The 15206-nt window shown below is 43.4% G+C and overlaps 1 protein-coding gene across 4 annotated transcripts; it reads left to right on the top strand.

The window, feature by feature from the left end:
* The first annotated feature begins 3211 nt into the window (after positions 1-3211).
* Positions 3212-15154, top strand: mpz (myelin protein zero). 4 transcript variants are annotated; one of them, XM_029724808.1, is made up of 6 exons: positions 3212-3401; positions 5181-5347; positions 6063-6276; positions 6470-6599; positions 7173-7221; positions 12626-15154. In XM_029724808.1, exons 1-6 carry the CDS (start codon positions 3356-3358, stop codon positions 12632-12634), a joined length of 615 nt encoding a protein of 204 aa, XP_029580668.1. In that variant the 5' UTR covers positions 3212-3355; the 3' UTR covers positions 12635-15154. The 4 variants fall into 4 exon arrangements, with proteins under 4 accessions (XP_029580668.1, XP_029580666.1, XP_029580667.1 ...); XM_029724806.1 differs by lacking the exon at positions 12626-15154 and adding an exon at positions 11465-11626; XM_029724807.1 differs by lacking the exon at positions 12626-15154 and adding an exon at positions 11177-11342.
* The last annotated feature ends 52 nt before the right edge of the window (positions 15155-15206 follow it).

The following is a 15206-nucleotide window of genomic DNA, read 5'->3' as shown; positions in this document are numbered from 1 at the left end:
TATTCCCTATCTAGTGCACTACTTTTGACCAGGACCCTGGTCAAAAGTAGTACGCTGTATTGGTAATAGGATGCCATTTGGGACTCAGGCTCGGCCTCCCGCCCGCCCGCCACCACCCACCAGCCCCCTCAAGAAGCTCTCCAGATCCTTCCAACCCGGCCAGTCCAAGACATTCCACTGGTGCTCATCTGCCAACATGCCTGGTTATTAACCTTCTGCTACACACAGACACTGTAGATGGCGAGCCTACTGAGGTGATTTTATTCACACAGCAGTAGAACCCAGGAGGGTGCTGCTCCTGTAATCCACTCTTCTCTTCCATCTGGGCTAAGGCCTAAAAATGCGTCCCAAATGGCACCCTAGGGCCCTGGTCAAATAAACAATAGGGTGCCATTTGGGATACAAGCTAAGAGTTAGCCCTACCTTTTCTCTCTCTTGTGTTATTTAGCAGTTGATGGTCTCTCTCTCTTTACTGCAGGTGGTTTTATAACTGCCAGCAGAGGGGCCTTTCTTTCTCTTTCTTCTCTCTCTCTTTCTCTCTTAATACAGCAGTTGTGTGCCAAGGCAATCTCCGTCCTGCCACTGCTGAAGACTTTGGAAGTTTGCCATGCGCGCCCTCCACCTGCCTGCCAGGTTTATAAAATATATCCTGTTTCCTTTGCCTTATGGCAAGCCTTAATCATTTAGGAGATACACAGAGATAGTGTCTGCCACTACAGGTTGGCAGATGGTCTGTTGTAGTTAATTGATCCGTCAGTATGGTGTTCGGGTTTTTAAGCTTAGCCTACATCGAGTAGCCTTGTAATATGTAACTGAGTTTAGACTGCATGCTGCCAATCTTGTACAGAATTTGTGTCCCAAATGGAACCCTATTCCATATATAGGGCATTGCTTTTGACCAGAGCCCTCTAACTGCTAGTCCACTAGGTCGCGCTCCTCTCCTTATGGGCCCTGGTCAAAAGTTGAGCACTATATAGGGAATAGCGTTCCATTTGAGACGAAACCATGGTCTGATGGGAAGACCAAATGTTCTGATATGGAGAGGAGAGCTAGAGGCCCAGGGGATAAAAGGAATGTAACATTAAGCCATAATCTCAGCGTAGATTCAATCGACCCACCATAGATAAACAAATGCATATTTATGTCATATGACAGGTTGATGGATTGTGGGTCCTCCTGGAGTGGAAGGCTTGGTCTCGTATGTAGAAACCCCTTCTCTGGTGTTCTGTCTTGCCCTCTCTCTCTTTCTCTGTCTCTCCCGCTCCCTGTATTGCCATTAGCGCTCATGTCTGTGTCTCAGTGTCCTCATATCAATCTATCTGTATGTATGTATGTATATATATATATGTATACACTACCGTTCAAAAGTTTGGGGTCACTTAGTGTCCTTAATGTCCTTGTTTTTGAAAGAAAAGCACATTGTTTGTCCATTAAAATAACATAAAATTGATCAGAAATACAATGTAGACATTGTTAATGTTGTAAATGACTACTGTAGCTGGAAACGGCAGATTTTTCATGGAATATCTACATAGGCGTACAGAGGCCCATTATCAGCAACCATCACTCCTGTGTTCCAATGGCACGTTGTGTTAGCTAATCCAAGTTGATCATTTTAAAAGGTTGTTTCTCAAACTAGACACTAATATACTTGTCCTCTTGCTCAGTTGTGCACCGGGGCCTCCCACTCCTCTTTCTATTCTGGTTAGAGCCAGTTTGCACTGTTCTGTGAAGTGAGTAGTACACAGCGTTGTACGAGATCTTCAGCTTCTTGGCAATTTCTCGCATGGAAAAGCCTTCATTTCTCAGAACAAGAATAGACTGACGAGTTTCAGAAGAAAGTTCTTCGTTTCTGGCCATTTTGAGCCTGTAAATCGAACCCACAAATGCTGTTTTATTGCTTCTTTAATCAGTACAACAGTTTTCAGCTGTGCTAACATAATTGCAAAAGGGTTAAACTTGGATTAGCTAACACAACGTGCCTTTGGAACACAGGAGTGATGGTTGCTGATAATGGGCCTCTGTACGTCTATGTAGATATTCCATTAAAAATCTGCCATTTCCGGCTACAATAGTCATTTACACCATTAACAATGTCTACACTGTATTTCTGATCAATTTTATGTTATTTTAATGGACAAAAAAATCGCTTTTCTTTCTACAACGAGGAAATTTGTAAGTGACCGCAAACTTTTGAACGATGGTGTGTATATATATATATAGCTGGTCTCTCCCTACTCTCTCTCTCTCTCTCTCTCTCTCTCTCTCTGTCGGTTTTACAGGATTAAGTGGAGTAGGCGCTTGGCAGAGGGAGGCGGGAGGAGAATACAGAGCTTTGTCTGGATGGAGAGAGAGAGAGAGGGAGGAGGTTGAAGAGGAAGAAAGCGCCATTGACAGACAGAGACACGCCAGTCACCCCCTGTGCCCCTCTCCCTCTCGCCCTCCATTGTTTGACTGCTAGACGTCAGCAAACAGGCAGGAATCCGTAGAGAGGGAGGAGAGAGAAAGGGAGAGAGGGAAGACTTGGGGCTTTGTTTTCCATCCCTCTCTCCATCCCGGTGAAAGTGCAGGGAAAGGAAAAATGGGGATGGCGGGAGGAGAGGACAAGACAGGACCCCCCACACACTCATTTTTCCATCCATGTCATATTTACACACACTGTATGTATTCACACATCACATCTTACACATCACCATCGGCCCTTAGAAATACAGTCTGTATAATGTGCATACATTCTATGCTATCACAAAAGTCATTTATATTTTGGTCATTCAGCAAACGCTGTTATCCAGAGCAACTTACAGTCCATGCAGTCAACTAAGGTAGGTAAGACAACCACATATCAGTCATTGCAAGTAAAAAACGTTCCACAAATATGCAGCTATCAGCAAAAGCAGTGCTAGTAAGACAGTAAAGTAACGATATTCAGGAATGTACATGATGGTGTCATATAGTAGTGCAGATTTGTGCACATTTGACTCAAGCTTTGACTGCTACTTCAGTGAATTTGATCAGTATCTTTCTACAGTACGTTGCTTTTCACTGCATCTTAATATCACTCTTGAATGTAAAAAGTGTTTTATTTTGGTCTTCAATGGGGTTGATTGTTTGATTTGTTTCAATGAGATTGGAGAGAAAGAAAGAGGTGGAGAGAGGGAGGAATGTGGCCGAGCAGTGGAGAGCGAGGGGTGTGGTTGGTTATAAAACCTGGGACACTGTTGTCCTGTTGTGAAGCCCTCTGTCCTGGAACCCTGCACCCCTCTGTCCTATCTCTCCATCACTTCATAGTGGGACTCTTTTGCAGCATCCAGTGAGGTCTGCAACATCACTTGAAGAACCCAAAGAGCCAGGAACCATGCTGACCATTTTGGCGCTAGCGTCGGTCGTACTCCTGGGAATAGGTAAAAAGTATATTTAATTTTCCCTAATATATCCCTAACCTTAGTCTTAACCCTAATTACAATGGTTAATTACAATACTTACTACACTGTAACTATAGGAAAAACTACACAGTAATAAGTCCACTGTAATGTAACTTGTTATCGCAAATATTTTTTGGGGATTTATGGTTAAAAAAATATATACTTCTAATGTTAATTCTATGTTTAATCCTTCTGATCTGCTTTAAAGTTGCACGTGAAAAGTGTTGTCTTATTTTTATCATCCTCTTGAGTTGAAGGTTGAAGTTCACATAGTATCGGTGACACAATTTTAATTAATAACATTTATGATGAATGATCTCGTATGCTTTCTTTTTATATTATTATAAAAAGCCTTTTATACATGCTTGGTATTTCATTCTCAGCTGTACATTAAACTAATCCCGTGGGTCACTGAATCTGGTTGACTCTGGGTTCTGCGTTATTGGTGCATTTCTTAATTAATGAATTAAAGGGAACAGAAGTAAAGGAAAACCTGCACAGATGATTAGTCTTGTAATACCTTGTTATACGGATGTTATATTGTTGTGACTATTATTGTTATAACTACAGCAACATTTTGTTCTTCATCCGTGTTTCTCTTATACAGAGTTCATTCCGTGAGGCTCACAAAGTTAAGATGAGGGCATACATTTTGGGACTCACTCTGAGACTGTGTATTGACAGCATTTCTACACTTGAGTAGAGATCTTCTTCCCAGCTTTGTCAAAATGTAATTAAAAAACGCCAAGTCTTACTCGATTGTCAACTTGTGTGCTGGCTGACATCATTTATTGAAGGACGCTGGAGTTCCGAGCTGCATGTGAAAATATGAAATGTGCATCTTTAGATTTCTGAATGGGATTTGTGTGGGAGTCAGTATCTTGGGTCAAAATCTTGAATCAAACGGAATACCAAATACCCCAAAATACCAGTCATAATAATTGATGATAGCAATGTTCGCAGATGCCATTACATAATTGGTGGTGGTTTTTGTACTGCGGTACTAATTGCATTCACAATGGAAGTGATATATTGATTTTATGGCAAATATAGAATTGACATTCATTTTTCATGGACACAACATAGATAAATAAGCTATTTATATTCTGTGGGTAGTTATGTTGTACTTTTTAGTTCATATCAACGCCAATCCTTGCTGCATGCTATCATTGCACATGTTCATACCTCATTGAACCTTGCATAAACAGTGGTTGTGTGGGTGTATGTAAAAGGGATTGAAGAAAAGACTTAAAAAGGTTTTGCAACTGAAAGACATTGAATTTAACTTGAACTTGTTATCCTCGTGACTGTCTTTTCATAGAATATTAAATGGTACATCGACAGAAGAATAGTTTTAAAGGTTGTGTTTGTTTAATGCCATGAATACTAAAAGTAATAACCCTTTTCTCTGCCGTACATCCCAGGGGCACATTTTTTAAGTGTGTAATGCATATTTTTCTTATTTAACCATGTCTGCCCCAGTCCACTCTATCCCATTGTCTGTTTTCATAGTATGTATGTCCTTTATATCCCCAGAATAGTTTTGAAGCATGCAGTGAGGATCTTTTGAGTTTATGTATTTTCATTGAAACCACCATAAACATTTACAATGGTAGAAACTTACATATAGGCAATGGTACAATGGTATCTTGGAGGTACCAAATGGTAATGGTTCAAACCAGTAAGTGTGAAAAAGGTAATTATGGACCACATGGGTGCTGATCTTTCCTATTTAACCCTGTGTCTTAACCCCTATAGTGCCCCAGCAGTCTGAGGCCATCGTCATCTACACGGGCTGGGAGCGTCACGCCCTGGTGGGGTCAGACATCCGTCTTTCCTGCTCCTTCTTCTCCTGGCGCTGGACCTCTGAAGATGTCACCTTCTCCTGGAGCTACCGGCCCGACGGTGCCAGGGACGCCATCTCTGTACATATATACTCTCCTCTATCATTATCCTCCTCTAGCCTCCTCTATGGATGCGTCCCAAATGGCACCCTATTCCTTAGATAGTGCATTGATTTTAACCAGAGCCCTTTGAGCCTATTCCTTAAATATAATGCACCCGTTGGGTCCTGGTCAAAAGTAGTGCACTACATAGGGAATAGGGTGCCATTTGTGACACGAACCTATCCCTTCTTTCCCATCTCCTTCTCATTCCCCTCATCTCACCTGGTGCCAGCTCTTTAATTTCAGTCCCTCGCACCTTATCTCCATCTTATTAGCTCTCTCTTCTCGCTGTGCCTTGCCCTCCTTGGCCCCCAATCTCCCCCCCCCACCCCCAATCCCCCTTGTCCCCCTCTCCTACTTTCATTATCTCACTGTCCTTCTCTCCTCTGCCTTCACCCACCTCTTGCCTCTCTCCCTCTGAAACGATATCACCCCCTTCCTACTCCCTCCTTCCCTTTCTCTCTAGCACAGTTGTTTAGATCTAAATAATGGACTTAACTTACAAGCTTCTTCTTTTAGCACATTTCATCTGTACCGTATCTAACAATTCATGTCATATTTAGCCTAGATGGTCTCAGATCCGTTTCTGCTCTCTTGCCAACAAAAATGTTGCCATGACAGTTCCATAAGCAGTTGGTAAGAGAGCAGAAACAGACAAGAACCTGAATCCCTTTTACGGTCTTCCGGACTCCAGATCTTCCACTACACCGGTGGAGCTCCCTACGTAGACAACAAGGGACCCTTCAGAGACAGGCTGGAGTTTGTGGGGAACCCTGGTCGCCGGGACGGATCCATCCTGCTCAAAAACCTAGACTACACAGACAACGGCACCTTCACCTGCGATGCCAAGAACCCACCTGACATAGTGGGACGCGCCTCCAGTGTCAGACTGCTGGTCTTTGAGAAGGGTGAGAGCATAGAATTACTAGCCTGGGTATCGATCTTGCCACTCGGTGTCATGCCTGCACTCCTTGCATGTTTGCCATGACAAGGAGTGGCATGAATGCACAAACTGATCAGGGACCAGGCTATATAATTACATATAGAATCCCTAGAATGGAAGTAGACAGTCCTTGTCTTGCCTTCTCTTTTCTCTCTCAGTTCCCATCCAGGCCGGAGTGATCACGGGGTCCATCATTGGTGCAGTGCTAGGTCTATTGTTGCTGATCGTTGTCATCTACTATCTCATGAGGTTCCTGGTGGCCCGCAGAGTCTTCAACCTCAGTGTCAGGTCAGTGCCCCTGTGCCTCGGTCTAGGGCCAAAGCCAGAGCCCATCCCCGGCCTGGACACCTGTATGGTTTAGCTGGCACTAGGTGGCACTCACTTCTTTTGTTTGGAAAGGTATTTTTAGATTTTATTGAACAGATAGAGAGAGAGGATGACAGTGGGGGAAAGTTGTGTCAAAAATGTTGCGGAGGCTGTGGCAATACCGCTACACCACACAGACCACAGGTGGCACTAAGTTGACCGCTAATCAAGTTCTACAGTCAGTCTATGATCATATAAATATGACGAATTGAACAGACTTGGAACCTCTGACCATGGCAATTTAACTGGTACTCATGCGTACACTCACTATGGCTAACCTGGTACTGCAGTGCATCATTTCCATGGTAATTTAGTTCCATTCTAGTTCTGTATCTATTATCTTGTCTCCTAACCTACCTGGAGAGTCAGTGCTGTTCTGTTCCTTGTGATAGCTAAAAAGCAGGACTATACTGTAACAGCAACAGTGTATTGCTTTGACCACCGGAGGGAGAGGTGTGACCTCCACCTGACGTTGTTCTCTTTTGTTTCCTCCAGCAAACATGGAAAGAAAGGGAAGGGTAAAGAGGGATCACAGCAGAGACAGGCAAGTCCTCTCGTCGTCGGCTCACTCACAACTACACAACGACAACAACAGCAGCTCACAACTACAGCACACAAGTACCGTACAACACAAGTCATGTAAGAGTACAACACCTATATGAAAGCTCATAGCATAACAACTTGGTTATACACAGCCACAGAACCACACTTCAGCACGGTGTTGTTAGTAAGACCGCCACAGAGCAGGCATTATTGCACCACCAAAGCAAACACGTGTAATAGTTCTCTCCTGCTATTAAATGAAACAGTCATCGAGTGTTGGAACGCTTTAAATCCAGTCAGCCGCCCAAAAGCTTAAGAGCTAAATGGCCGCCCCTCCCCCACTCGTATATCCTTCCTCCGTTCATTTTACCACCTCCTCTAGGGCCAAACAAAAACAATACGATGGGTAAATAGGCGGGGGAGGTTCTCCCATTTTTACGTGGCCTTCTTTTCACTCTTTCTGTGGTTGTAGTTGATCCCCCCCATACCATTTTTGTTTAATTACAGAAAAAATTGGTTGTCAAATTTAGCTGTCACCACTTGCTATACTGACTTATAATGCAATATGCAAATATGTCTAAAGCATATTATAAAACATTCTAAAACACTCCACACCAACTCATATTACATCAGAATCCCATTCTGAATGATGTCTCTGCACAATTATTTTTGAAAAATCCATATTTTAATTAGGCTGTTTACAACAACGAAAATATGCAAATATGGATTTATGGGACAATGATTTTTTGGGGGGGAAATTTTGTGCAGAGACATCATTCAGAACGGGATTCTGATGCAACACGCTTTGGACACATTTTCACAATGCATTGTGGTCAATAGCAAGTGATCTCAGCAAAATGTGTCTACTAATTTTCTCTGTAACAAAATATTAAACCGTTTAGGTAATCAACTACAAGACAGTGAAAAGGCCACATGTAAAAATGGGTGAACTTTCCATAACACCAGCCACCATTGTGAAATGGCTGCAGCAAGTTCGTGTAGTACAGTAATTCAATTCCCTGTGAATGGAACTGAGTTGCTCTCAGTGGGAGAGAAAGTAGAGAAAGAGGGAGACCTACTGATTCTGAGTCAAATGAAAATCACTGGCCCTATTATCGGCTCACAGTTATCCCAAATTACACTGAGTCACACTGGGGATAAGTGCAAGGCTAGGGGGTGGATAGCTCTAATGTGCCTCCCAAATGGCACCCTATTCCCAATATATATATATATATATTTTTATACCTTTATTATCTAGGCAAGTCAGTTAAGAACAAATTCTTATTTTCAATGATGGTTAACTGCCTTGTTCAGGGGCAGAACGACAGATTTTTACATTGTCAGCTCGGGGATTTGATTTTGTAACCTTTCGGTTACTAGTCCAACACTCTAACCACTACGCTACCTGCCGCCCCAGGTAGCAGTGCATATAGTGCATTACTTTTGCCCAGAGTAGTGCACTATATGGAATAGGGTGGCATTTGGAATGCGGCCTTAGTATTTGATTAATATAACACTCTTTCTTTCTTGTATGCTTTTGGTATTATCGCTGGTTCCTCCCAGGTCGAATTAAGTCAAATTATTTTCTATATTGTGAGAGAGATATTCCATGTCCAATAGAATGATGATGTATGCTGGTAAATGACATCCTAGGGTATTGATCAATTCACTAAGATGTCTTAATGGAAGTAGTCAAGGGTCTAGGGTTGCTAAATCCTGGTAACTTTCCCAGGTTTTCCAGAACCAGGATTTCTGGAAAACCTGAACATTTTGGGAAAGTTTAGGCAATTTTTCAACACTACAAGGGACAGATTGGCGTGTAGTTAGCTTCCTCACAGTGTTGTTCAGGAATCAATCAGGTATGCAGCTACTGTATCACTGGGCCAGGGGCTTGTGGCTGGGGTCTGTACAGTATCAGAGGTCAGGGGTTAGATTCAGGGTTTACGTCTGTCTACCTCAGCATTAGAGTGCACTGTCATTCTCATCTCCCCACAGCTCCCGCTGACTGCGTCCAAAATTGAATCCTATTCCCTATACAGTGCACTACTACTTTTTTACCAGAGCCCTAATGGGTCCTGGTCAAAAGAAGTGCAATGTCTGCGTCCCAAATGGCAAGGGACCTGGTCAAAAGTAGTGCACTATATAGGGCGCTATTTGGGATGCAGGCATTGTCACATGACGGATTGTCAGGTTGCACTTGAGTTGCAGTAAGTTGCACAAAATGCCTGGAGGTTGGGCGCATACATTAATAATATATCTCACAGTCAAAAGGACACTCGCTGAAATTCTGGCAGTATTGTTATATATACAGTTTCACCATGAGCAATTCATTTCATGGTGAGGGGGACAAAAACAACCTTTGGAGAAAAATCAAATGTGTAAAACAGTCTTCTCCTCACTATGGCTCCTCTCTTTTAAACTATGTATGTAAACACGTTTACAGGGTTTTCATATATTTGTCAAATGTGCTGTTTAATCAAACAGGCCTTATCTACTTCCCAAATTGCACCCTATTCCCTACATAGTGCACTACTTATGGCCAGAGCCTTATGGGTCATGGTCAAAAGTAGTGCACTATATAGGGAATAGGGTGCCATTTGGGAAATAAACAGGGTGTTCATCTATAGGGTTTACTTGCACATGTAAAACATGCCGTTTGATCGAACAGGCCTTATTTAGCGCTACGCTGACTCCACACAATCTGTATCAGCCACTGTATCTGGGTTATTTCTATTTGCTGGGCTTGCACAACAAAGCTGTGAGAATCCCATTGGATGCATCCCAAGTGGCACCCTATTCCCCATAAGGCTCTGGTCAAAAGTACTGAACTATATAGGGAATAGGGTGCCATTTAGAACGAAACCACCATCATGTGGCATCTTCGTTCACCATTACTCCATTAAGGGAGGGAGGCAGAGTGGGAGAGAGAGTATTAGTAGCTGACTACCCTGGAGCCCGAAGCAGCATACAGCACACAACAGGCTGTACTGGAATGATAATACACTGCACTCAATATTGATCCCAGCAAACACACCGTCCCCACCCATTCTCTCCATTCCTCCCTCTCTCACTCACTAGCTCATTCACATTCCCTTTATCTAGTCCCTCTCTCCTCCTTTCTTTTCAGTGTCATCATCTTGTCCTCCCTCCTCCTGTCTGTCTATCCTTCCTCTACTCCCTCCGGATGGCCGTGAGAAGCCCCTGTCTTTCTTTCTTTCTTCCTTTCTTTCTGTGTTTTCTTGTTCTGTCTCTCTCTCCACAGGTGAACAGCCAGTTTGTTTTTGGATCCGTATTCTGTTTAACTGATCCATCCTCGGATCAATCTCTACCTCTACCTGTCTATATCTCTATTTAGTAAGGGACTTAGCTTAGCTCCTAACCCCCTTCTCTGCCTTCGTCCCAAATGGCACCTTATTCGCTACGAAGTGCACTACTTTTGACTAAGTAGTGCACTATATAGGGAATAGGGTGCCATTTTGGATGTAGTATCTGTCTATAGGCACTGTAGCGATAGCCATGCACTTGACCTTTTACCCTTTCCATAGCAGCCCAGTGTCTCTTTATGTTAGCGATTGCTTTTCAGTAAAGTAATTACATTAGATTGCTCTGACCTTTCCTTTTCACTAACTCAGAGGCCACTTTCCTCTTGCAGGTGGCCTCTGTACCGAGTCCTTACCTTCCCAGTCTACTCCCTTGCTCCCATGTCCTTAGCTCCAGTAAGATGCGGGTTTGCAGAAATATGTTATTTGTTGTCATTGTCATGGTCCATTTGGTAGATCGATGTGTTTGAGTGAACTGATGGCAATGCATGTGTGATTGGTGCATGTCTGGGTGTTGATTGGTTAAAGTTGACTCAAACCTGCATTTTAAGACACCTGCTATGTTGGAAATAGATGTGTAGCAGTCCTGTCACTCTGTCCCTAACTCATCGATGCCTGTTTTGTCACCCCTTGCAGCCCTGGAGACCGCCCCCCGTCACTTGCCTCCCCCTTACCTCCTAAATATGACTCTCTTTCTCTTTTTCTCCTAAATGTACCTCTCTCTCTGTCTCTCTGCTCTAATGTAAATACCTCCCTCCCTCCTTCAATCCTAATCCATCTGTTTCCTCATTTTTAACATGCCCATCGATCTCACCCATCTCCCCCGTGCTAACACTACTTCTCTCCCCCTCTCTCCTTTCTCACACTCCTCCTTTCCTCCTGAAGTGACTCCTCTCCTCCCCTGTTCCCTCCTCCTCTCCACAGGGCCCAACTCTCTCCATCGGAGACCCGTCCAAGCTGAAGGCCGCCGCCTCAGAAAAGAAGAAGCAGGAGTCGCGCAAGGATAAGAAATAGGATACGGGGAGCAGAGAGCTAGAGCCAAAACACACAGCCCAGCCCAAAGCATTGAGACAGGCAGAGAGAGCAGGAACAGGGGGAGGGGACTCAGCCCAGGGGGCAGGGCCTGGGAGGGTGCTGATGACCATCGAGCTGGAGCTCTCCAAGTGGGAAAAAGAGGGGGAGGGGAAGGGGGGTGGGTCCGCCTCGGCCAAATCAGCCAGTTTCCTGTCCCTGTCCAAGCTCTCCAAAAAACTGACCCTGAAATAAGTGAATGAGAATCATACTGGAGAGGGAGGCAGCGGAGGACCTTAAGGAGGCAGTCTTAAAGAACCGTAAGGCTGTGTCCCAAATGGCTCCATATTCCCTACATAGTGCACTACTTTTGACCAGAGCCCTATGGGCCCTGGTCAAAAGTAGTGCAGTGCACTAAATAGGGAATAGGGGGCTATTTCGGAGGCAGCCTAGGTCTGTCTTTAACAGTATATTCTTTCCCACAAGATCTAAGCCTTTACAACTCAAAGTATATTCATCATGATCTCAATGCCAAACTGGGGTGAACATAGACACAATAGTGATAAAAAAAATATGATAGCTCAATCAATGGAAGTGAAACACTCCAACTACTACTGTCAGGTCATGAAACATGCCATTTGAACCAAATCAAATGGCATCTGACTGCTGGTTTGATGACAAAATCTTAAAAGCTATTCCCAAGTTTGCCTTTCATTCTGACATCTTAGATGTGATGCAAGGCAGTATTTCTCTACTACGCCTGTCCGACACACATCAGAGAGTCCTGGCTACAGGGACCACCCAATTTGTTCTTTTTTGGCTGTGTCCCAAATGGCACCCTATTCTCCACTCAGTGCACTACTTTGACCTGAGCCCTATGGGCCCTGGGGAGAGGATCTGTCAAAGTTTGACTTGCCCTCACACTGACTGATGTTTTCTCTTCTTTCTCCTCTCGTCTTTCACTGGGAGCACTTTTATTCTGACTTCTCTTCATTAAAACTGTAGAAGTTTCAAAAAAACTTTGAATGCTTACTCTTTCTCATCCTATCTTTTCTATCTCTCTTTTTCTCATAGATTTTCTGAATCTTATTTCTCAAAGACTCGACTTCCTCCCACTTGACTGCTTCAGCTTCCATACGCCACACCCTTTTAGACCACACCCCTTTCCTCCTGCCCCACCTTTTGATGCACTTCTCCTATCTCATTAACTCATTAAGTCCTGCCTATAAAAGAGCAGTCCTACTAAGTTAAGCAAGAGTAGTCCTACCGAGTTCAGTGTTTGTATGATGAGGCAGAACATACAACTCATAACCCATTCAGCTAGCATCAAGCAGAGCAGACCCAGTATAGACATGCAGTGTAATAAATGGACCCACCAGGCTATTGTAAAGAGAATAGAGATACAAATAACTACAGGGAGAGGTCAAATAGTTCCTGAAACTTCTGTTAATGCTTCCTGCTGCTCAGTGCTCAATCAGATCAGGTGTGAGTGGTGTGAAGAGTTTGAGTGTACCCTGTGCTGGACAAGTCAGAGTGAGGGAGAGAAATATGATTCCTAGCTCTTACCTTGTGTAGATGGGTTCAAATTGAAGTTCATATCGCCGGGTGATTCACTCCCTTCACATTTGAGCTAATGGAGGCCGTAGTGCTGTGCTGCCTTTCTGTCACTGCAAGCTGGAGGCTAGGCTATTCCTGTCTATAAGGGTGTAGTAGATACAGGCTTACTGTAACAGCTGCAATTTAAAGCAGAGTAGAAAAAGCCCTGTTTGTTTGTGTCTGAGAGTACATCCCAAATGGCCAGCTATTTCCTATATATTGCACTACTTTGACCAGGGCCCATAGGGCTCTGGTAAACATAGTGCACTATATATTGTATAGGGTGCCATTTTGGACACAGACTGCTTTGACTTCTGTGACTGAGTCCTTGAAATGACGTCACGTTGACAGCCAGTGGACATTCTCAGGCCCTGACAACAAAGGGATCCTCCTCCTTTCTACTCCTCCGTGTTATTTTGGTCCCGTTAATCCCTTCTGCACATTTCTCCCCCCTATTTTAGCACTTGCTGGTAACTGGATCTCTCTATCTCTCTCTCTCACACACACACACTGTCTTTCTCTAATTCTCTCTCTCTCTCTCTGTGTCCTTTAGTAACGCTAAGCTATGTTCCATCATAGACTACCCAATCCACTCTATACTTAAGCTTCTTCTATCTAGCTTTATCAGACAAAGCCAGACCCCATCTCAAACAAACTCAGCAATTCTTTTTTCTTTTCTTTCCTCTCCTCCTCCTCCTCCCTCTTTTTCAAACTCAGTGATGGACACCTCTCTCCTCCACCCCCCTGATCACCAACGTCCCTCTCACTCACCCACCAATGCCACCACACCCCTGCACGTTCGTTCACCCACCTTTTCTGCTGGTTGGAATGCCACGTCGCTCTCTTCTGCCCCCTATTGGCCAGGGATGGAAACTGGGCAGAATCATCCATGTTATTAGTTCTCATTGAAGACTTTAATCTAGCTATAGCTCTCTGCCGGTCGCAAAGGTGCGTGTTTTATGTGTGTCTGTGTGTCTAGTCAGACTGTCATGTCAAACAAAAGATGATAAAAACATTGTACATGTATGTCATTCTAAAGTAAAGCAAATAATGAGACATTTTACTGAACAAGTGCACAAAAATGCTTGTTTTGTTTGAGGGAGTCAGATATGTGATAGTATCTTCTTATGACATTTTATCACATTGATGCCCTTGTTTATGGAGGGGGATCTGTGTGGCCGTTTTTATTTTGGTGCATATTTTCCAGGGGCGGAAAATAAATATTTGTTCTTTTAAGGTGCAAGCTGCATGGGGCTACAGGAGGCACTCGCACGGTGAGGGAGATGATGATGAGGAGGAGGATAAGGGAGGTTAACTTCAGATGTTGCTGGTGGTAATGTGATTGGGGAAAAAAGCAGGTTGTTGCTGGGATGAAGATACTTTGGAGAGAGAGAGAGAGAGAGAGACTTATCTTGTGTTAAGCCAAGCCAAAGTCCATATGTATCGCTGAAAATGTGGTTCATCTCTCCCTAAAGCTCTCTCTTTCAAGGTCCTTACCCTGAGCTTCTGGTCTGAACGCTTGATAGGCTATGCGAGGTGGTTAGCGTAGTGTTTAGTGTTGAATATGTTTTGTTCTTTTAACTGTGGTCATAGGGAGTGTGTTGAAACCACACCATGGTTCAATTAGCCAATAGAAAATAGTTCTGTTCACCCCATCGCTGTTTAACCAACTATCCATCATCAGATGTGATCAGTTTGAATGTTTCTTGCGTTTCTTTTTCAGTACGGCCACACTGACTCCTGACATAAAACAAACTGCTTTAAAATGTCTTCACAATGTTTTGTTGTCTGGATTGTGTGCTGTATGTATTATTTTGGTTGTTAGATAACATTCCTTTCTTAGAAATGTCAAGCTTCTTACATTTGTACGTTTATTGCTTATAATTAAAGTGCACTAATCATATACATTTGATTGTTATTTAAAATGTGTCGTAAAGGGAAGGTAAATAAAACGCATCAAACACATCTCGGTTGTAAAAAGGAGAATAAAATAAACCCAAATGAAAATGACTAGTGTTCTCCATGTCTGTTCCATTCACATTTATTTTGAAAAGTCGTT

This window comes from Salmo trutta, chromosome 31, assembly GCF_901001165.1.
Source record: "Salmo trutta chromosome 31, fSalTru1.1, whole genome shotgun sequence".
Taxonomy (NCBI): Eukaryota; Metazoa; Chordata; class Actinopteri; order Salmoniformes; family Salmonidae; genus Salmo; species Salmo trutta.
This window is presented reverse-complemented; position numbering and strand designations above follow the sequence as displayed.